Source organism: Brachyistius frenatus, unplaced genomic scaffold (assembly GCF_029030835.1).
Source record: "Brachyistius frenatus isolate BFR_SWC_R1_liver_20210118 unplaced genomic scaffold, ASM2903083v1 Contig_6, whole genome shotgun sequence".
Classification (NCBI taxonomy): Eukaryota; Metazoa; Chordata; class Actinopteri; family Embiotocidae; genus Brachyistius; species Brachyistius frenatus.
Genome location: NW_027210605.1, coordinates 1,861,007 through 1,880,601, shown reverse-complemented (window position 1 = coordinate 1,880,601; position 19,595 = coordinate 1,861,007). Strand labels below are relative to the sequence as shown.

Here is a 19,595-nt window from a genome sequence, read left to right as displayed (position 1 = left end):
ATCTGTATTACTGTCATGTGTTTGCCAGTTTAAGTCAGTAAACTAATGTAAGGGTTGACATGACTGAGGTTGTATCAGCTCAGCCAGGATGCCATGAATTATACAGGTTTGTGTAAAGTGAATGTTGATTTTTAGGAATTCTTAATTTTGTACCAATAATTACATTTTCTGAAAATAAAATTATTTCCTCAGTTATTTGTCCCCATAACTCTTGACAGTGATATGTTTTTTAAGAGCAACAAAATGTTCTGTTTACTTTAATTTGGAGGTAAAGAAGACAGAGGTTGGGTAAGAAAAAAAGGGTGGCAGCCCTTATGACAATTTTAGGCAGTTCCCACATATTCATTGTTGAAGACAACTTGCCTTTTCATCTCCACAGCTGCCTTTAATCCTCTGCAGAAAGGCTCTAAATTGAATTAGAGAAATACTTTCCTTCTTTTGTAATGGAGCAATGTCTATGGATGGTGAATGGATCATTGCCAGTGCAACACTGGTTTCGCTCACTGATAAGCGGTAGCCTGTGAAATTGTGTTATAGCTCATGTTATATTGAAGGCTGCACATGGTTCTGCAGACGCTGTAAAGTAGGGCTGTTTTTTTGTTTTCCTCCCCTCTGCTTCCTACACAGATTCTTGAAAACAAAATACAGGCCAACACACATGCACATGATCACATGTGGAAATTCTTTGACAGGATTTACTGGTGTGGTTCACTATGAGACACAAATCTTTCACTTTAAGTGTAATTGTATAGTTCGCCAAAAGCGTAGGCATTATGCAAATTATTGTCATCAAATATTAGGCTGCACCAACACCAAGTAAACATGAGTAAATGTCATGACAGCATTAGGGAATACACATGCCCCACCCTCTCTACAAATATTATGTTAATACCCTATAGTACTTGGTTAAATGTCATGCATATTAGAAAAATATAGCAGCACGTTATTCCCACCAAATTCTGTCACGCCTCGTGCAGTGAATATATTTCTTGTGAAGCTGCAGCGGTGACTGGGGTGCATCTATTGGAATCGTTTCTCCATCGTTTCTTGACTGCTAACTGATTATTCAGTTCAGAGTTCACGTTGAAACAGGATATACAAATCTTTGGTCATAACTTTGAGAAATTGGCCACATAAAGGCCATGTATTGATCAGCGGTGTTGGTTGTAAATAAAACTTGCCACTGCTTTCAAGGGCAGTTTCAAAGAACATTTTGGCATGTATAAAAGCATTTTTTAAATCCTCATAAAGTGTCAAACACGAGGTAGACTATAAAGTGGCATCAATTCTTTAATGAGAACATTACCTGCTATTAAGATGTGATTTTATTGTGGTCAAATATGAACGTACTGCTAGCTGGACAGCTGGAGAGCATTATAAATTTGGGCTAGGTATTGATGATAAACTTGTATTATCAATACAGAGATTGAAGAGTGTATAGATAATAAATACCTTCTGGAAATGTTTGGCAAACAACATTACAAACTGTTGGTTAAGTTATAGCAAATGGAGACACATTTATTGAACATACATAACTACTGTAAAAATAAATATTTTTTACTGAACCTGAAAATATATCTGCAATAGATAAAGCATAAACATAATGTACAGAGCATATTATTCATAATATGGTCCATCTTTGTTCTCAGTCAAAGCGAAGCTTCCGATTAAATAGGTGTGCATGATACATTACACATATAATACTGACATGAAAACTTGTTCATGATGGATAAAATGTACAGCTTCACAAGTGCTCTGTCTGCCACTGCAGCGATGTGCTCCTTCACCGCCTGAGGAGAGAGAGGATCACTGAATACATAGCATATGTTCACCGCAAACCTCAAAAGTCAAACCTCACTGACACAAGTGTTTGTTTAAGATCTGTCTGGCTCCATATGTTTAACTGTTCATAGCATTTTAATATACGTCAGAAGGATACTCACATCACTGTGGCTCCATCTCTATTTCCTGGTCTCTGCTTTAATCCAGATGACAGAAATAAGCATTAGCATGACTTTGGTAAAAATAAAAAAGGTCATCCACTTTTACTTAAATTATTCAGTATGTTCTCACCTCCAGTTTGTGTATAATCTTGATCCATGAGGGTTGTGAGTTTTCTGTTTTGGAGAGAAAAGTTTTTGTGATTTAAATCAATGGACACGTGGTGAAGAGCAACAATGCTGACATGTATAATGTATAATGTATAATTTTCTGTTAGGGACAAGTAGGCTTTTAATCTATTCTGGAGCCATTAACACCTTGAGAGTAAATAAGGTCACATCTTAGTCCTTGATCTACCTCCTCTTCCTGTGAGTCGTTGGCCGGGTAGGTCAACAATTCATACTGTATGTGAGCTCCATGACTGGTGAGGTGTTAATGACCCCACAAGAGGTTAAAAGTCTGGAAGTTTCGTCAGTCAGTTAAATGAAGGAGCCTTTTGGAAGAGAGATTAAATGTCTTTAAGAACCAACTGGCTTCAGGAAACAGAAATACTGTGACCTAACTGGCAGTGAATCTTTACAAATGTACAAAGCCAAATATGATTACTGTTCTTTGTCATATTTTGCAACAATATGACACATTTGAAACATTGTGAACACACAAATGGATGGGGCAGTTGAATGTAATGTTGCAAAAAGTGTCTGATTCAACATTTTTTCCACTGTAAAATCGATCAATATTACCAGTAATGGAATCTATTCTAGCGGCTATGACTTCAAAGTGCACCACAGCCTCCACGCTCCTGAACCGAATGAAATAAAAAAATGTTTACAGCCATCAATCAAATTTACAGTGGGTGTAGGTTTCAGTCAAGTGATAATCTATTACGTCTTTAGGAATTTGATATTTAAGTTATTCTGTTTCATCTCGAAAAGCAAAGCAAAGCTGGATCATGGTACACAAGTGCTGGGTAGTGACCCAAGGTCAGTCACAAATATTTTTTTAAGAGAATCCCAACCAAAGTAAATCTACCTTTTGAAGTTCAACATATTTTCAGTTTTTCACACTTCTTTTTGACCCATGTCAGTGAACTGTTCCGTAGTAATTAATGGCCAAAGTTATAGTTTGAACTTTCTCTAGGGATCAAGTGGTTACAACCTACAACACAGCCTATAGACGGTTTAACCATCTCCCATTACACAGGATAACTCAACTTCTTTAACTGGCTTGACAGGATTTTTTTTTTGCACACTTTGAAAATGTAAACTGGCTGCATACTGTAATTACATAGCTCATTCAGCTATTAAAAAACATCATGCATCTATAAAAGACCTTTAAATATAATTTAATTTCATTCTATTTGCTAATACAGGCTGGTGAAAAAATAAATAGGCCAACTGGGAAAAACATGCTGACTACTGTTTTAAAGAAAATATTCACAGTAATGTGTTAATTCAGAGTCAACCACTTCATCATACAATATTTTCAGCTCTTGCATCCTCCCGTAGTTACACATTCTCACTGAGCAACAGATGATGTTAATTACAGTCTGACATGGTTCAGTCTTAGAGCTCAGGCCCTGGGAAGCAGTTGGCAGCATAATCTACACACACACTGTAACATGAAGCAGGCAAGACAGGAAAAAGTCTCTGCGGGGACACTGACAAATGTGCAGGGGCAGGCAGGGCGGCTAACAGTAGCACTCAAAAAGTGGAGAATTACCCAAGTCATCTAACAACTTATTATGTTTTCCCTTTTGTCAATGTCCATGCATCCACTGCCAGCCATGTAGCATCCATCTGCTGTGTGTATTATGTCACTGCAAGCAACAGCGAAACAAACCTAAAAAAAAAAAAAAATCATTTAAAAAAAATTCATTAAAAAAAAAAAAAAAGGATTCTTCCTGGAACTCAGTTCCATGTGCTTTCTCTAGCTGTCTGGCCTCTGTACTCGGCCATTTAAAACTCAGATTGCACTTTGAAAAAGACAATCAAATCATGACAGGAAGCGATTGTATCTCTTCTCCCTTCCTTTCAGCTGCACCCGTTCAGTGTGATTTTTCATGTTCAGAAACATCAAGATTCCATCATGTTGATGTCCTATTTTTTCTGGCAAACCAGTGCACAGCCCTTGTTTGTTTAGTAATTAAAAACTTTAATGCCTCCTGTAGTTCTTATCTACTGTAGTGTGACAACAACAACAAAAAAAATCAATCTGCTCTCTCGCATGTGACAGAAATATTTCAACACAACATGAGGGCTAAACACAAAGCGACATTCAGACTTAGTGAATTAACAGTCACCACGTGGCTATAAGACCGTTTTATATATTGGATGTATGTTTCAGCAGGCACTACAGTTATGTCTCAGATTAGACACCCTGCACAAGCATATTAACCCTTATCAATACTCCTGCTAAACTTGACCAAAGCTTTGCCCTCAAAATTAGACTTCCTCCTGAATACATACAGTATGTGGGTCGGATGTAGAAGACAAATGTCTCCACAAGAATTAATCAAATGTGGTTTATTTGACATGAAACTGAACAGAGCTGCTTTGTCTACTATCACTTAAAGACATTTAGGCTCTTCTCAAGAGCAAAACCACTCCCAGCCTTCCTGTAAGTACAATTTCTTGTTGTTTCCTGTGAGGAGCTGAGTCTTGTGTGACCATGTTTGATACCCCCACTGATAAAATGTTTGAAAAAAAAGAAGCCCACCCGGGAGTGTAGAGAAGCCTAATAAAACAACACCACGGCCAGAATGTAATTCAAGAATGTGATGTTTCTCCTTATGACACTCTTCATCAAACACAGTGCTGTCAGCATACCTTTTAGCATTTACAATTATTATCATTGCTTTCCTGAGAACTGGTGTTGTTACCAGGACTAAACTGAAGCTAGTCCTGTTTCAGTGCTTTACTTTATTGGTTCTCTTAAGCTCCTATTGCATCGTTTGTCCGTTTTGTGTTATTAATGAGGCAATAAGGGTGAATACTGCCTTTTACATTTGGGGAAATAAATGAGAGTTGTTAGAATCTTCAATCATGTTAAAGTCATATTTGGATTGTGAGCCTCAATGCATGATCTCGAATAATAGGTAATGGTGCCAATTTGACGCGAACAATAGCAAGAGCTCGATGCAGTCATTTACATTCGCAGATGTTTTTGTGAGTGCTGTTGCAAAATAGCACTGCTGCACACACTAGCCTCAACCTTCTTTTGTTATGCTCAGTATTTACCAGTGAGGGAGGGCTGGTACTTCTGCAAGAGGGAGTGTCCCAGAGAGCAGAACCAAGCTGGCAAGGCCTACTTTATTGCAATATGACTGGAATGCATGGCTAAACTTTATTAGGGCACATACGATTATGGAATTAACAGATGAGAAATACTGTTACCTTGTGTGTGATAAGACAGTAGAGAGTAAGTATGAACAGCAATCCTCCGCAGATGGATGCAATGATGAAGCCAAGCTTGTACATGTCCCTGGCCGGTCTTCTCTGAGAGGATTTCACTGAGTTCCTTTCATAACTTTCTGTAGAAAAGGACACACGTTCTGTGATCTCAGTGGCCCCAGACATCTGCATAATTAATCAAAGGAGATTAGAAAATGTTTGAGATTCCCACCTGTAAAATATTCTGTGGGTGAGTCTGTAGATAGCTCTGTGGTAGAGTCAAAGGTTTCTGTGTATTCATGCTGGCATCTCCAGTCGACTGGTGCATCACTTGTTGTCACAAGCTCCCAGTAAACGGACAACACCTCTGAAGCCTTCTGTAGTGCATCTGAAGGAGGCCCTCTGTATAGCATCTCGAAGCTCTCTGGCTTATCCTGTGGCCGATTCCAAGAAACATACCTTAGATATTTTCAGAGATCTGCAGATTTATATCCTCGTGTTGGGCAATTCCTCTTATCACATATTTGGATTTTATGTTTTACATTTTAGAAAATGTGATCGATCAGTCCTGATAAAGGCTGCAAGTCCTAGATTCAGAAACAAATACTTACCTCAACCTCTTCATTTATCTGAGGCACACATTTCTGAGAATAGATGTTGAGGATGAGCGCTCTCAGTGATTGAACATAGCCATCATTGACTGAACCACGATTATATTTGAAGTGGGTGGTGAGGAGCTCCAGGATCCAGGGTAAAGCAGCTTTCACAAAGCAACATTTGCTCTGTGGGAAAACAAACCACAATGTAATAAACATGGAACACACAATACAGTTAATGGGAAGTTTGAATTAAGGGTTTCGGATGAAAACAGTCCCATGAAACAAATGTTACCTTACCAAACTTCTCCGTTCTATGAATGTGTAGGTTATTGAACAACCACTTCTCAACTGGTTATCCATCTGCAGAAACAACAACAGGAAGTTTGTACCAGGGGCCGCGCAGTGTGATCGATCTCATGTTGTTTTAACACCTACCAGCTGCCTGACAGTCAGCAGGTGCTCCCTTGTGATGGAGTGTCTGCATGGACCAGGGACCTCAGTCATAGTGAGAGGGAAGCTCAGGAACACAAGCACACACAGACACTTTACCTGCAACCGACAGAACTGCCCATTATCTTCATGAAAACTGGAAAACTGCACTAATCCATCATAAATACTGTTACTTGACTCAAACACAATTCAAAGAGACAGTTCTTGAGGAAATTAAATATTAAGATCAAGAATAACCTCCAAAACCAACTCATCTACAGCAACATTAAGTGCTAATGCACCATCCTGACCTTAACATTTCAACATAAATGCTCTCTTCATATCAGTCTTTCTCTGCTTCAGAGAAATCCACTGATCACTCCCAAACCATGACAATCTTGTCTTCAAAAAAGAGCTTCCGATAATTATTTTAGATGAAGTTTAAAGCGAACTTTCCACCTCTGTGTACTAAAACATTTTAAAGCAGGAATCCAAGTAATTCTTTCCTTCCCATCCACAATCTAGAAATACACAAGAAAAGCTGTTCAGTTCAATTTACAACAGTTCCTTTCCAACCGTGCTCATTATTTGTGAATCAGGGCTCCAATGCTTGACTCAGATCTTGACACAGCATCCAGTTTCGTGTCAAGTTTGAGCAAAGTGCTGCTACCAGTGATCTGTTTAACTGAGCGTGACTTCAGAGGAACCCGATGTTCGTTAAGTTCCAGGTATGGTCAAATAGTGCCCTCTGGAAGCTCAGCCAGGGAGAGTAACGAGGACAGACTCCTCCTGTAGTTGATGAGGCCTGCTACCAAGCACCTTTTGGCAAACGTAACAGTAAAATTGGCTCCAGATGGACTTAATCCTTCCACTAAGAATTAAAACGGTAACAAAGCATATGTTTTTCACACTGCGGGCAAAATGATTGAACTGGAAGGTATTTTTTGATAGTCATCCCCCTTAACTCAGTCGACCTTTTAGTCTCATGCAGCTTTTGCAGTAAACACTAAAGACAGATGCAAACGACGCTCTGAATTGAACAAGAAAGAATTATTTATTTGTTCCCTAGTCGACTTCTGAGACATTAAAAACAAAGGACAATTCTTTGCAAGCCACAGAGACAAGAAGTATTCTTTTCATATTTTGGTGTCTGTTCCTCATATACTGTAATGCTGAGATGTACGGATTAACTCTTGTTTAGGTTTGTGAATTTTACAACATGTACTTAAAGCAGTTGAAATATGATTGCCGGGACCAGAAGCAACGGAAAAGTCCCATGCCGTCAAAATTTGGACATTTAAAGCAAATTAGATTCAATAATCTGAACAGAAAGAGAGCATTTAAGAGTTAATCTCAAAGTAAAGCAGGATGTTACATGTGAGCTGAAAGACGAACACGCAAGAGAATAATTGTGAACCCACTTAATGGGTAAATCTAGGGAAATTAATGTAATCTAATAAAACTATTAATGTGACCGGTATGTAGCAAATACAGGAGCACATGATGCCAATGTCACCTATCACATGATTTGTTTTCTCCATGCCGTGTATAATATCTGTATGTAGGTCAGCATACTGCATCACACTTTATATGCAGAGAAAACATAAACATACTCTCTTCTTTTTTTCCAGTGCACTGAATGTATTAGTGATGGTTTTGTTATTGTTGATTTTTACTCCACTGATTATAGAAAAGTTCTCACCTACCTTAGCTTTGCTCTGAATCAGGGTTGACACAAGGATGGTCATCTGGTACGTGTTTGGCAGTGGAAAACACCAGAGTCCTCTGTCACACACATTGAAGCAAAGAGATCCTTTTCATATATTCACTTCCACTCCACAGAAAGGAATTTGCTGTTAAGCAAATTTGACACTTTGTCATGTGGCGCTGTTCTTCAAAGCATTGCCTGATGTGTTCCTCCTCCACAGAGTGAGTTCAAACTGAGACTAGCTGACAGACAGCCCTTTTTAAAGACCTCCCACCTCTCTATGTTTGAGCAGATACATTGTCCGTGGCACTGCAGATGTGTGATGACAAATGTATTTTTCTGGTTGTCGATTGATTGGCATTTGTGGAATATAGATTTATGTTCAACACATCCGACAAAAGCCCTCACATGGAAAGACAGTAAAACATATATTTTTTTAAATGGACAATGGAGCTTCTGTGAGCTTGAGAAGGATGCTAACATCTGTTGTTGTTTTTGAAATTCTAACCATTGAATGTAATTCTATTTAGTTCTTGGCTGATGAAACAGCTTTGATCAGGGTGCCCTGCACCTAAACATTTTCCTCACCAAAAAAATAAAGGCTGTGATTGTGTGAGCTCAAACTAAGAGAGGAAAATAGGATGTTCTCACAAGTCAAGGAGAAGATCTGCAGATCATTTGTAACTTTGCATGTTCCATGCTGCTCAAGGAATCCTAAATTGAATCCTAACCCAACCCAAGGAAAAAGACACGCAGTCACATAAAAATCTTTAAGAGCTATTTTAGATCTACTCATAACAGATCACTAGACTCAAGGAGAGAGAGAAAAAAAAATCACAAACATCTGGTCTGGAAGACTTCCTACACATCGCACATACCAACACCTAACAAATTCCTGTATCTTATTGTTGTTGTGCTGACAAATCTATACTGTTTTTGTTGTTTAGATTTCAATCACGGGTGGAAAGCAGCTACTACTACAATATAACAGAGCTGCTAACATATTAAAGCAATTGTAATAATAATAATAATAATAATTGTTTAAAAACCTGATATGAATTTAATTCTTTCTGCATTCAAAATAAAAATTGAATTTAGTACAATCACAATCATAGAAGAGAGAGAGAGAGAGAGAGAGAGAGAGAGAGAGAGAGAGAGAGAGAGAGAGAGAGAGAGAGAGAGAGAGAGAGAGAGAGAGAGAGAGAGAGAGAGAGTTTATCATTATAAAATATTTTATTTGAAACTAAATAAGGCATTCTCATGAATATGTCCAAATACACTTTACTTACATCACATCAAATTCAGACTTCCCAATTCAAACTGTATGCACCATCAAAGCTATCCACTTGTGATTGGATCACTCAGGATGCTTGTTAAAGCCAGGTGTGAATAAATCATAGAATCAGGACAAGCTGCAAAGGGATATAACAAGTAGATGGATAACCTTCGATGCGGGAGAAATTATATTCAATAACTGTTCCCTGCAAAACTTAAACTGGATGCCTCGGTGGAAATTGAGAGAGCTCACAGGAATGGAATTGGCAGAGACCAATGTTGATGTAGATCTTGTGTTGTGAAAGGACAAATGGTTAATCTATGCAGGAGCAAGATCTAACCTGAAGAACATCTCAGATTACCTCAGAGAAGACTGTCATGAAGGAATGAGGATGAGAGGCATTAAGCAATTATTCGCAATGAAGGATACAAGAGGAGAATATGCTGTCATCAACTACAACCGCCACAGTTTGAGGCAGTGTAGCCTTCATTGAGCATAAAGAAGGCCCCCATATGATTTTAGAAAAGCATGGCACTAAGCCCAAAAAAAGGTTAAGAATACTTCATCATAATGCCAGCTGTTGAGGAAATGAGGTCGAATAAATATCTTGTTTAATTAATAGGGAAATACTAGTGTGCTTGGGATACACTGGGGTAGCCATAACAGGTCATAGCATTTTTAGAAATAGTAGGAAGACTGCGAAGATTTGCATGTAAGACCATGCACCATGGTTAATCTGGGCCTGATGGTTTATAATAGTGAAGCTCTTTGTTTGGAGGTCCATCTTGCTCGCTCTAAACATATTCATGTTGGCTGTGTCTTGCAAGAGAGCAATATGTAGAAGATTTATGTTTTGTGCTGGTGAAAGTAACTGATATTGGTTAAGAATTGTTTGTCCTCTGTGACTTGAATATAGACTGACTGCCGGACTGATGTTTATTGAGAAAAAAGTAAAACTGCACTACATTTGTAATTCAAATCAGATGGTAAACAAGCCAACTTGGCTGGGGAAAGATCTGCAACCTGACTTGACCACATCTTTACTAATTATAGTGAATTATGGTCTGAAGGACTTTCTGTGATTTTGGGATTAAGTGATCAAGGCATTGTGGTTATAGTAAGAAACAAACTAAATCTAAAAAAAAGCAGTGGCGCCGGCAGCCATAATTCTGGACACACAATACATACATTTTATTTCTGATTTTGGCGCTTTTTTTTTAACACCCATTCTTTGTGACAACAGCAGATCCTGTCTTATTTCTTGGCTGCATCCACATACTAACATTATGATGCGGACAGGTGTTGTGTCTGTAACTTTTGTGCAAAAGAAACAAGAAACAAACAACAATCAACGGTGACGTGACCCATTGGTTTCTGAACTGCCGGTCGGTATTTGTTCGTCGCCATCTTATTATTTTGAAGCTGGAAGTGACCATATTTAGGCGAGCTGAGGAAGAGCCAGTGATTGATCTGACTCAAACTGATTGGAAACCTGAAGACACTACGCACTGCCCACTGATAGCGGAAATCTCAGGTGAATCAAACAGACACGCCCCAAAAATGTCACTTTTTGAGGCCTGATATGGAATTAATGATATAATTATTTTCAGCTGGACCACCAGAAAACTAATAAGAAGTGACTTTAGTAATGACACCAAATTGATTCGTAGGAAAAAAAATATTTACTTTGTATTTCATAAGACAAGTTGAATGGGAGTCAATGGAGCGAGAGCCTTTTTGGAGACAACTTCCTTTGGCCCTTGGTGGTATTGCAGTTTAAGGCACATCCACAATGGCATCATTTTTAGAGCCGGAAGCTATGTCCACTTTTATATGTAGTTTATGATAACAACATTAACCAATCTCTCTTGCTCACTCTCTTGCTTAGTAGATGCAGAGCAACATTGTGACTGGCCCCAGTGCATACATTTTTCTTTGGCTCCTCCCCTTTCATTTTCCAGTGTACACTTTTTCTTCATAACTTTTGAGAATTAAGATACCAAATTAGATAGATGATATGTTAATTCTAAATAAAACATGCAGTTTTTAATTATTTAAACTACAACAAATCAAGATAACGTACATAAAATAGGCGGTGACTCAAGACCATAACTGTACATGATGGGAAGCTAAAATATATATTCATCCCGATTAATGCCAGATTATGGTGGTTGTACAAAACTTGTTCAGCCTCTGCAGATGAAACTCTCACACAAACTAATGGGGAGTAGAAAATTACTAAGAACCATGACCCCAATTAAAGTATATGGTGACAGGCTCTGGCATACTTCATTAGAGGTTTTTGGTTCAACAGGAGTAACCCATCAGCGGGCATATGGGTATGTGATCCTGCTGCGTGTCACTGGCCTAAAGTTCAGTACTAGAGATCACAGCAGAAATTGTAAAGATTATTGATTTTAGAGGTGAAAAGAATGCTGAGTGGAACCAAGTGTTGGCATTAAATGAGGTAGAAAACGCCCTCAAGTTATTTCTTCAAAACTATTTGTCTCTGTGGTTGATTAACAGATCCCATTTAGACAATTTACAGTAAGATGTAATAAAGCTGCAATAGATTCTGAAGGACCTGAAAGGAGGCAAACGTGTTGTGTATTGAAAAATAAAGTTACGAAGTTAAAGAGAAAGAAGAAAAAAGAAAAAAATGTGAAAACAAAATTCAGGAGACAAAGAATGACAGTACTAACTTTGGAAAACCCTCAATGAAATAATGGGCAGAGCCAAGAAAAACACTCCTTCTTTTGTTAAGGTTCGTGGAATTTCATTAACAATAGCTGTCATGATATGTGGTGAGAGTGGACCCAAATGCAGCATGGACAACAGTTGGATTATAGGTAAGAAGATTTATTTCTAAACAACAGGTTATCTGGTAGGTTGACTGAATGGTTCCCTTGGAATAATTCAGCATGTCAGGGAAGGTCGACTGTGTGGCACCTGTGGTCCGACACAGGATAGCAGGCAGGATCGACTGTGTCAATGTAAGATTTTACCTCTATCAAAAAACAAACGGCAGTGTTTCTTAGTTATCAACAGCACAACCATTAGTCTTCTTCCATAGTTGAGTAAACTAATGAAAAAGTTGTTCTTGATCAGACACTATTGCATGTCAATCAATCAGGCACGCCCCTCAAAGCGACCTCTTGTTAAGGCCTGGTATTTAATTAATCATTTGAATTATTTTCAGAACAACCACAAGGGGGTGGATACTTTGGGGTTATCTTGTTAAACCAAAACATTGAACAGATGCTGCATGTTGTCCTGTAATGTATACAGCCATTACAACGTGGAACAAGCGAGCAACTGTGATCATTAAAGCACCCAGTAAGGCAAGCAACAAAAAAACAAAAAACAAAAAAAAAAGACTAAAAAAGCTCTATCTATGACCCCAATGTTAATTAATTGACTTGAACAACCCAACTATGGAATGTTGGAATGCAGTTTGATGTCTTGTAATGTTTAGTTTTTACTTTTACTCGTCTCAAATATGTTTTCTTTGAGATGTATCACACGTGTTGCATGTCTCATTAAATATTTTATGTTTTGTTGTGCGTGGAGTCTGAGAAGAGTAGCTTCTATCTTTGTACCACAACTGTTTGGGATCCAGAACAGAAGAAAGAATATTAAAGAGATGGCTGAGAACAGAAAAATGCATGAGCCTTTAATATACAGACATGTGAACTTTTCCTTTAATTTGTAATTTGTCACACAGTACAAATTACAAATTAATAACACTTAATCTTTGTATCATGACGGATGATAATGACAAGCCACCACTTGTGTTTCATTAGTGGTAAAACTTAAAATAAAGGGCAAAGTTTAGTTCAGGACGATTATCATGAGATTAGACAATATTCTTTGGCCTGAAATGACGATAACGATCTAAATGTTACCAATAACATAAAAAAACATTTGTTGATGTAAAAGTTCAAATTCCACAATATGTTATAATATATACATATATGTTTTATAGGCTACAGCAAATGAATGAGTGTCTTGTTGAGCAATGATAGGCTGTATACATTTCATTTTCAGGATTTCAGCTATGTAACTAAGATACATTTGCCAGGAATAATATGAATTATATCTTATGAAATGTCGGAGTCAGTTTTTTTGTGTCTGAGTGGTTGTTTGTGCACATTTCCAGCCCAAATAGTTGTGTTGACTCACACTGGGACATGTTTTTGCAGTGGTTTGACTGTTGATCAACTGCCAGTATAGAGATCTACCCTCACCTCATATCACACTATCAACAGATCAAATTGAAAGCAGACAATTCATGGATATGAGAGCAAGGAAGCATGACATTTCCACTGTGACTTCAGCGTAGCATGAGAGGACTTCCCCAGACAATTTAGAGAAAATGAGACAAAAAGATGTGACAAGAGCATCTGATGAATGTGTACTTTTATTGTTATATTGTCTTTGTGTGTCCTCTGCCTGCTCAGTAAGCAGAAATAACTGTCTTTGCCGAGTCAGTCTTGAAATTACCACGGAGATGCATATTTGCACCTAAAAGTTTAGAAGTTCAGACCTTTTGATGGTGATCTTTAATCTGATAAGAAACCAAGTGTCAACTAAACCAAAATAACTTGTTTTGCAAGTGAAAAATGCAGCTCCTCACTGCCAGGGCTCACACACTGCACAAGAACTTGCATAAGGATCTTTTGGATTTGAAAAAATTATGTTGACATAGTGACAGGCGGTACTTGCTCCTACTATATTGGTTGGTTCCTTAAAAGTCACTCTGTATGGGGCAACTTGAGCGAAAGAAAACAAGGTTTAACATCAGACTGTGCAGCGCATATGGCTGCCACACATTCAATGAATGTTTCTCCAGATGTTTTACACTGTGACATAAAAATAAAAATGTTTCTTAGGATTATATTTTTTGACATTATATGCCTTAATTTTAATAGCACCAGTGGAGAGAGAAGGGCAATGTGGGGAAAGACATGCAACAAATGATCCAGCTGGCCAGGAATCAAATTGGAGACTAGCTGCTCAAGGCATTTTAGCCCTTGTGGTATGCACTTTAACCACTTGGGCAATGGGTCACCACCCAAAATATAAAAGGTTATGTACAGTTATTCACTATATACAATAACATTATTTTTGAACGTGCACTGCATTGGCCAATTTAATCGGTTCCAGCAGTCTGTTTCCAACTTTGGCCTTGACATTCACATGGTCACAAAATGCATTCGACAGACTTGGATGGAAACAATGCAGCCGTTAATGGAATAAGGATTGAATCAAATTGAAACCTCAGTAAACAACTTTATTATTGTTAAGTCAGAACAATGCAAATATGAATTTCATTGTTGACATGTGATAATAAGTGGAGCTACATGCACAGAAATATTGCATTTGCTGGTAGATGCTTATAAATAAAAACATGTTTACAAGGTGTTCAGTGCAACTGGTACCAAATATTATATAGTAGGAAAGCAGAACTGCAAGAAACGTTCCAAACAACATTCCTTAACATGCATTCTTTGTTATCATTTTCGGTAAATGAAGACTTATTTTGGTCATGAGCTATCATAAAAAGCCACTCAAGGGAGAATCGGACCAAGAAGTGATGGGAAAACATTGGGAGATAGCAGCACAAAGCAGAAAAATAGAACAATAGGGCCGATGTTTAACATCCTGTCAGACTGCTGTAGCAAATCCTATCCGATTATTGTGACGGTCAAACTCTGTGTAATAGCGGGCAATAAAGTTGGCTCCCAAAATCCAGATGGGACCTGTAGGGGGCGGCACATCCAAGCCCCTGAAGGTGACGGTGCAGACGTCCCCCTCAATCTGTGATTGCTGGAGCCACAAAGTTTTATTAGTCACTATAACAGTAAAATATATTGAAAACCAATAGAAATAACCTCTTACAAGCAAAAATCCTCCATTACAATTAAACTTAAAAAGAAATTTGAAATGTACTCGTAAATATAAAACCTAAAATTATTTATTATGCATAACATCCCATCTCAGACTGTTAAATCATGCAGCCCCCAGGATCCTTTAAGATTGTGTGTGTTGTTTTTTTTTTTTTTTTTTTTAAATCTCATGCTCCAAACTTCATATTTTGTGCGTCTACATTTTTATCTTTTGAAACCAAATTTGAAATACAAAATGTTCAGTATTTTGAGGGCCCTTATTGCAATGGACAACAAGAGATAACTGTATCACTTGTGTTCAGAGATCTTTTTTGTAAATCTCTGCTACACAACCTGAGAATTGACTATATGCGTGTACGTTGTGGTTAGGTTCCACCACTTCATGTTTATTTTCAAATGATCCAGAATGTGTCATCCTTCTTACCCATAAGATATAATCCTCTTGTGTGAGGGAGTACTCCTGGCCACCCAGGTGGAAAGTGACACTGGGCAACGTCTTCACTGAGTCACAGCTTACTTTATACTAACGTACAACACAAAGGATTGGGTGATGTTGGGTAACGGTATTTTACAGACAAATGTGTTTTGTGGTAAACTATGTTGCGTGTTTAAAAACTTACTCCACTTTCATCAAGCTGTGCTCCGATGGTTTTCATCAGCACAGACACAGAGGAGGCTGGGCCTGTGATGTAGGAGGAGCCTGTGTCGATCACAGCTGTGCAGCTTTCTGCACAAAACATCATCTCCGTCCCCACAGAAATACTGAGAGAATGAAAGAAGAGGTGGAAAACAAAATACTTGTAGTTTGTGAATGGGTGCGCACAACACACACACACACACACACACACACACACACACACACACACACACACACACACACACACACACACACACACACACACACACACACACACACACACACACACACACACACACACACACACACACACACACACACACTCGTTGAATACGGTATGAATCAGAGATCTTACCCTTTCATGGTAACTTCCCATTTGCCCGTCTCTTTGGTGTCCATATAATTAAAGTTTCCAGTGTAGTAGTTTGGATCTGTGCCTCCAAGGACCAGCTCTCCACCTGGGGAGTGTTTTGGGTCCCTAAAAAAAAAGAAATCTATAAATTATCCTTCAGGCCCACTTTTATTGTGCATATTCTTCTTGTCATTTACAACTGTGCCTCCGATTATTTTGATTTCTTGGCAAGTTAGATGATGGTCTTTTGAAGATTAATTCCCTGACCTCTCATTTGTATGTTTCTTAGAGGAAAGGAAAACATTATAATATTATTCAAACTGATTTATTCTGGGTTTATCTGGGCATAATAAATTAAAACATACATAAGCTTTTGACTATTTTCTCAGAGCACCCCCTCATCTCACTCAGATTTGTAATCACCCTCACAGGATGTTCTTCATGTTTGTTTTTCTTCATTACTGGTATTTTTTTGTTATATTAGTCTAACAGTGGGAGAAAAAAAACAACCTTTATTTTAAACTTAACAGATGTGCAAGACAATATTGCTAGATTTAGATAGAGGTTTTTTTTCATTAATCCCCTCAAATCTTGACATAATTTTTTTTTTTTTACAGCATAAACATATTTTACTTAGCACGTTTTGCTTCAATTATTTAATGAATCTCATATTTTTTTTCTTCTGTAAGTCTGATTTTATACAAAATGACAAGCTAGAGCAGCTCACTTGATTCACTTCAACCCACCTACTGTAGTAGATGGAGAACACCTCTTCCTTCAGGATATGCTGAGAAATGATGCGGTCAAACACTGGAGTGATGCCATCGATGGCCACGTTGGGATAACCCATCCCCAGGACTCCATCAAACTTGGCAAAGATGAAGGGCATGGCAGACAGAGATGTGGCCTCGGCAAACACTTGCACCACAGGTAGACCACCAACCTGCAGCAAAAAAACAAAACAAGCAGGTGAAAATGTTAGAGTGCAATATGGCAGAGGAAGTTCAAGCATTTGTCTGTGAAAAGTAACTTTAATTTAGGTGGTTGACTGTAAACTCACCACAACCACATCCTCGCTCAGGAACCCCCTGACATTCCCAGAGGCATACTGGATGGAAAATCCAGTTCCATTTTCTACATAAGTCCGGGATTTGGAGGCATCATACCTGTTGTGAGTAACTAAAAGTTCAAAATGCATTTGAGTCATAAAACAAGGTGTATCTGGGATATTTTATTGAACAAAGTTTCTTCCAACATCTCATTTATATTAAAAACAGAATTAATTGTATCGATTTGAACCTGCAATTACTGCATTTTTGAGATCATACATAAACAATTTGGGCACTTAACATTGGCATATTGTCGCCTTTAATTTTGATATGGTGAACTTGTTAAGAGAAAAGTATTTTTGTTCACCCATCTAGCTATTTATTGGGAATTTTGCTTCTGGCCACTTGGTGAATGAAAGTACAATATATGTTCCCTTTTTATCTTTGTTATTGGTCTCCACCCACTCTTCAGGGAAATATCTCTCTCTTTGGTCATTGAATGCTCCTTTATGTTCACCAGCTGTTTGTATGTTTGGTAATAGGCAGGAAGTGAACAATGGCTATGTCATGAGAGAGTCATTAGACTGAACGGAAATAGAAAAGTTGCAGGCTAGTTTGCTGTATAAAGAGCTAAAAAATTACTTAGCTGAGAAGTAGAAGAGACCCCTGTTGTATTGTCACATTGTTGATACATTGTAATTATAAGTAAATGATAAGTACAGTTTGTATGTGTTTACTTACAACAGGCTGTGGAGAAAGGTGAGCAGCTTTGCGAGGGCACCCACAGGTTAGCTGAGCCTGTGTCAAACACCACGTTGAACATCTGTGCCGGAGAGCCGATACTGATTTCTCCAAAGTACTGAGTCTGTTTGGAACAAACAATTTATTCTTTGAATGTTTTTTGGAGAAAAAAAACTTTTCCCATGCATATTAATCCATAAATGTAATTTGAGAATATGAAATATAACATTGTGACTATGACACACATACAAAGAATATTTTTAAAGTTCTTATTCTTAGGAATCTGGATCTGCTGTTTTATTCCTGAAGACATTTCAACACGTCAAAGAGAATTGATGAAGTCTCTTGGATGAGTGGCCCTGTAACCTTGAAGACTAAAGTCTGGTTTTATTCTCAAAACTAAGACAGCAAATCCAGATGCCTTCAAGTTGAGATGTCTACAGTAGATGTCCAATCATCTGTGGGTATTAGAACCTTTCACAATAAGTTTCAAGAGTTTTCCATTAGATAAATGGCACATAAAAGCATCTCACATCTAAGTAATTGGTTAGAGGTGTGGGAACAGTCCCGTTAATGGTGTCATCTGTGGTTGTCTGGGCCAGCTCAGTCAACACCTGCTCTACAGAAACATCCATCTCCTGCAGTGTCTCTCTGATGGACGGCATCTTCTTTAGGGAGATTCTAGCAACAAAACAGGGAAGAGGGGAAATTAAAGGAAGCAAAATGAATACAGAGGAAGAGGAGGGGGGGGGGAACTAAAGAGGTCTGTGAGGTAGTATATTTTCCATGCAATATATCTGATACATATGCCTGGCCATCATCCCAGTACAACAATGATCCCTTAATAGAGTACAGACTGCTTTGCTCATAGTGCCTAGCCAGAAAAATGAACAAAAGCACATGTTTAGCCAATGCTGAAATCATTAGCTTTTATAATGAACCATTAAACCACATTTGTTTTCCTGTCCTTATTTGTTTTTGTGTCAGCTGTCACTATTTCGTTGCAGAACACTTTCTCTTATGGAAAAGCAAATATATAGTAAAGTGTCACTGCTGTATTACAGTCTTGTTTCGTTAAGGAAAGCAGGTAGGTTCAAAAAGGAATACGTTTTTTTTTACCTCCTCAGAGCATGGCTTGTGGTCACAGTCAGTGACAGAGCAATCAAAGACATCCAGTAATTCAGCAGCAGGGCCATTCTGACTTATCTGATGGCAGGCGGAAAATATAGGCTGGTGATGAAGGATGTAAATGCAAAGTCGGTTGTCCTGGTCTGGTGAATATCCACGTTTAGTGAGTCCGAGTTTGTGAAAGCTGCCTTTCTCTCTGCGGTGTTGTGTCCCTCGACTCTTTTTATATCATGTCCTCTTCACCGTGCTCTCACCCATGGGCCACTGGCTCTGGCTGGGTGCTTTCCTTGAGGTAACCACTTGAGAACAAGCCCTGCTTCCCTCCCCCCACCTTCCACCCTGTACCCTTCTGCCCCATTCACACAACCCCTACTGTGATAAACAAGACCCAGTGAGAGATGTGAACTTTGCCCTTTTGAAAACCACTGAAGACA

At 38.4% G+C, this 19,595-nt stretch overlaps 2 protein-coding genes across 2 annotated transcripts; both read right to left on the bottom strand.

Annotated features, from left to right (window-relative positions):
• Positions 1-1,289: 1,289 nt before the first annotated feature.
• On the bottom strand, positions 1,290-8,216 carry csf1b (colony stimulating factor 1b (macrophage)). The gene is made up of 9 exons (XM_069689129.1): positions 8,068-8,216; positions 6,368-6,481; positions 6,230-6,292; positions 5,945-6,115; positions 5,566-5,767; positions 5,337-5,473; positions 2,074-2,117; positions 1,944-1,978; positions 1,290-1,790 (listed from the first exon to the last, which is right to left on the bottom strand). The coding sequence occupies exons 1-8, from the start codon at positions 8,107-8,109 to the stop codon at positions 1,945-1,947; spliced, it is 807 nt and encodes a 268-aa protein (XP_069545230.1). The 5' UTR covers positions 8,110-8,216; the 3' UTR covers positions 1,290-1,790; position 1,944.
• Positions 8,217-15,012: 6,796 nt separating this feature from the next.
• Positions 15,013-19,229, bottom strand: ren (renin). Its single transcript, XM_069689128.1, has 9 exons — positions 19,153-19,229; positions 18,567-18,714; positions 18,034-18,157; positions 17,304-17,422; positions 16,990-17,186; positions 16,247-16,369; positions 15,875-16,016; positions 15,679-15,777; positions 15,013-15,174 (listed from the first exon to the last, which is right to left on the bottom strand). Exons 1-9 carry the CDS (start codon positions 19,227-19,229, stop codon positions 15,013-15,015), a joined length of 1,191 nt encoding a protein of 396 aa, XP_069545229.1.
• Positions 19,230-19,595: the final 366 nt, after the last annotated feature.

Excerpts from the sequence above, each read along its gene's own strand:
- csf1b (XM_069689129.1), bottom strand. The coding sequence starts at position 8,109 with ATGACCATCCTTGTGTCAACCCTGATTCAGAGCAAAGCTAAG. Across the intron at positions 6,482-8,067 it reads TGATTCAGAGCAAAGCTAAG|GTAAAGTGTCTGTGTGTGCT; the intron begins GTAGGTGAGAAC and ends TGTCGGTTGCAG. Across the intron at positions 6,116-6,229 it reads TCATAGAACGGAGAAGTTTG|AGCAAATGTTGCTTTGTGAA; the intron begins GTAAGGTAACAT and ends GTTTTCCCACAG.
- ren (XM_069689128.1), bottom strand. The coding sequence starts at position 19,229 with ATGGCCCTGCTGCTGAATTACTGGATGTCTTTGATTGCTCTGTCACTG. Across the intron at positions 17,423-18,033 it reads ACCTTTCTCCACAGCCTGTT|TTACTCACAACAGGTATGAT; the intron begins GTAAGTAAACAC and ends TTGAACTTTTAG. Across the intron at positions 16,017-16,246 it reads TGGGAAGTTACCATGAAAGG|TATTTCTGTGGGGACGGAGA; the intron begins GTAAGATCTCTG and ends TCATTCTCTCAG.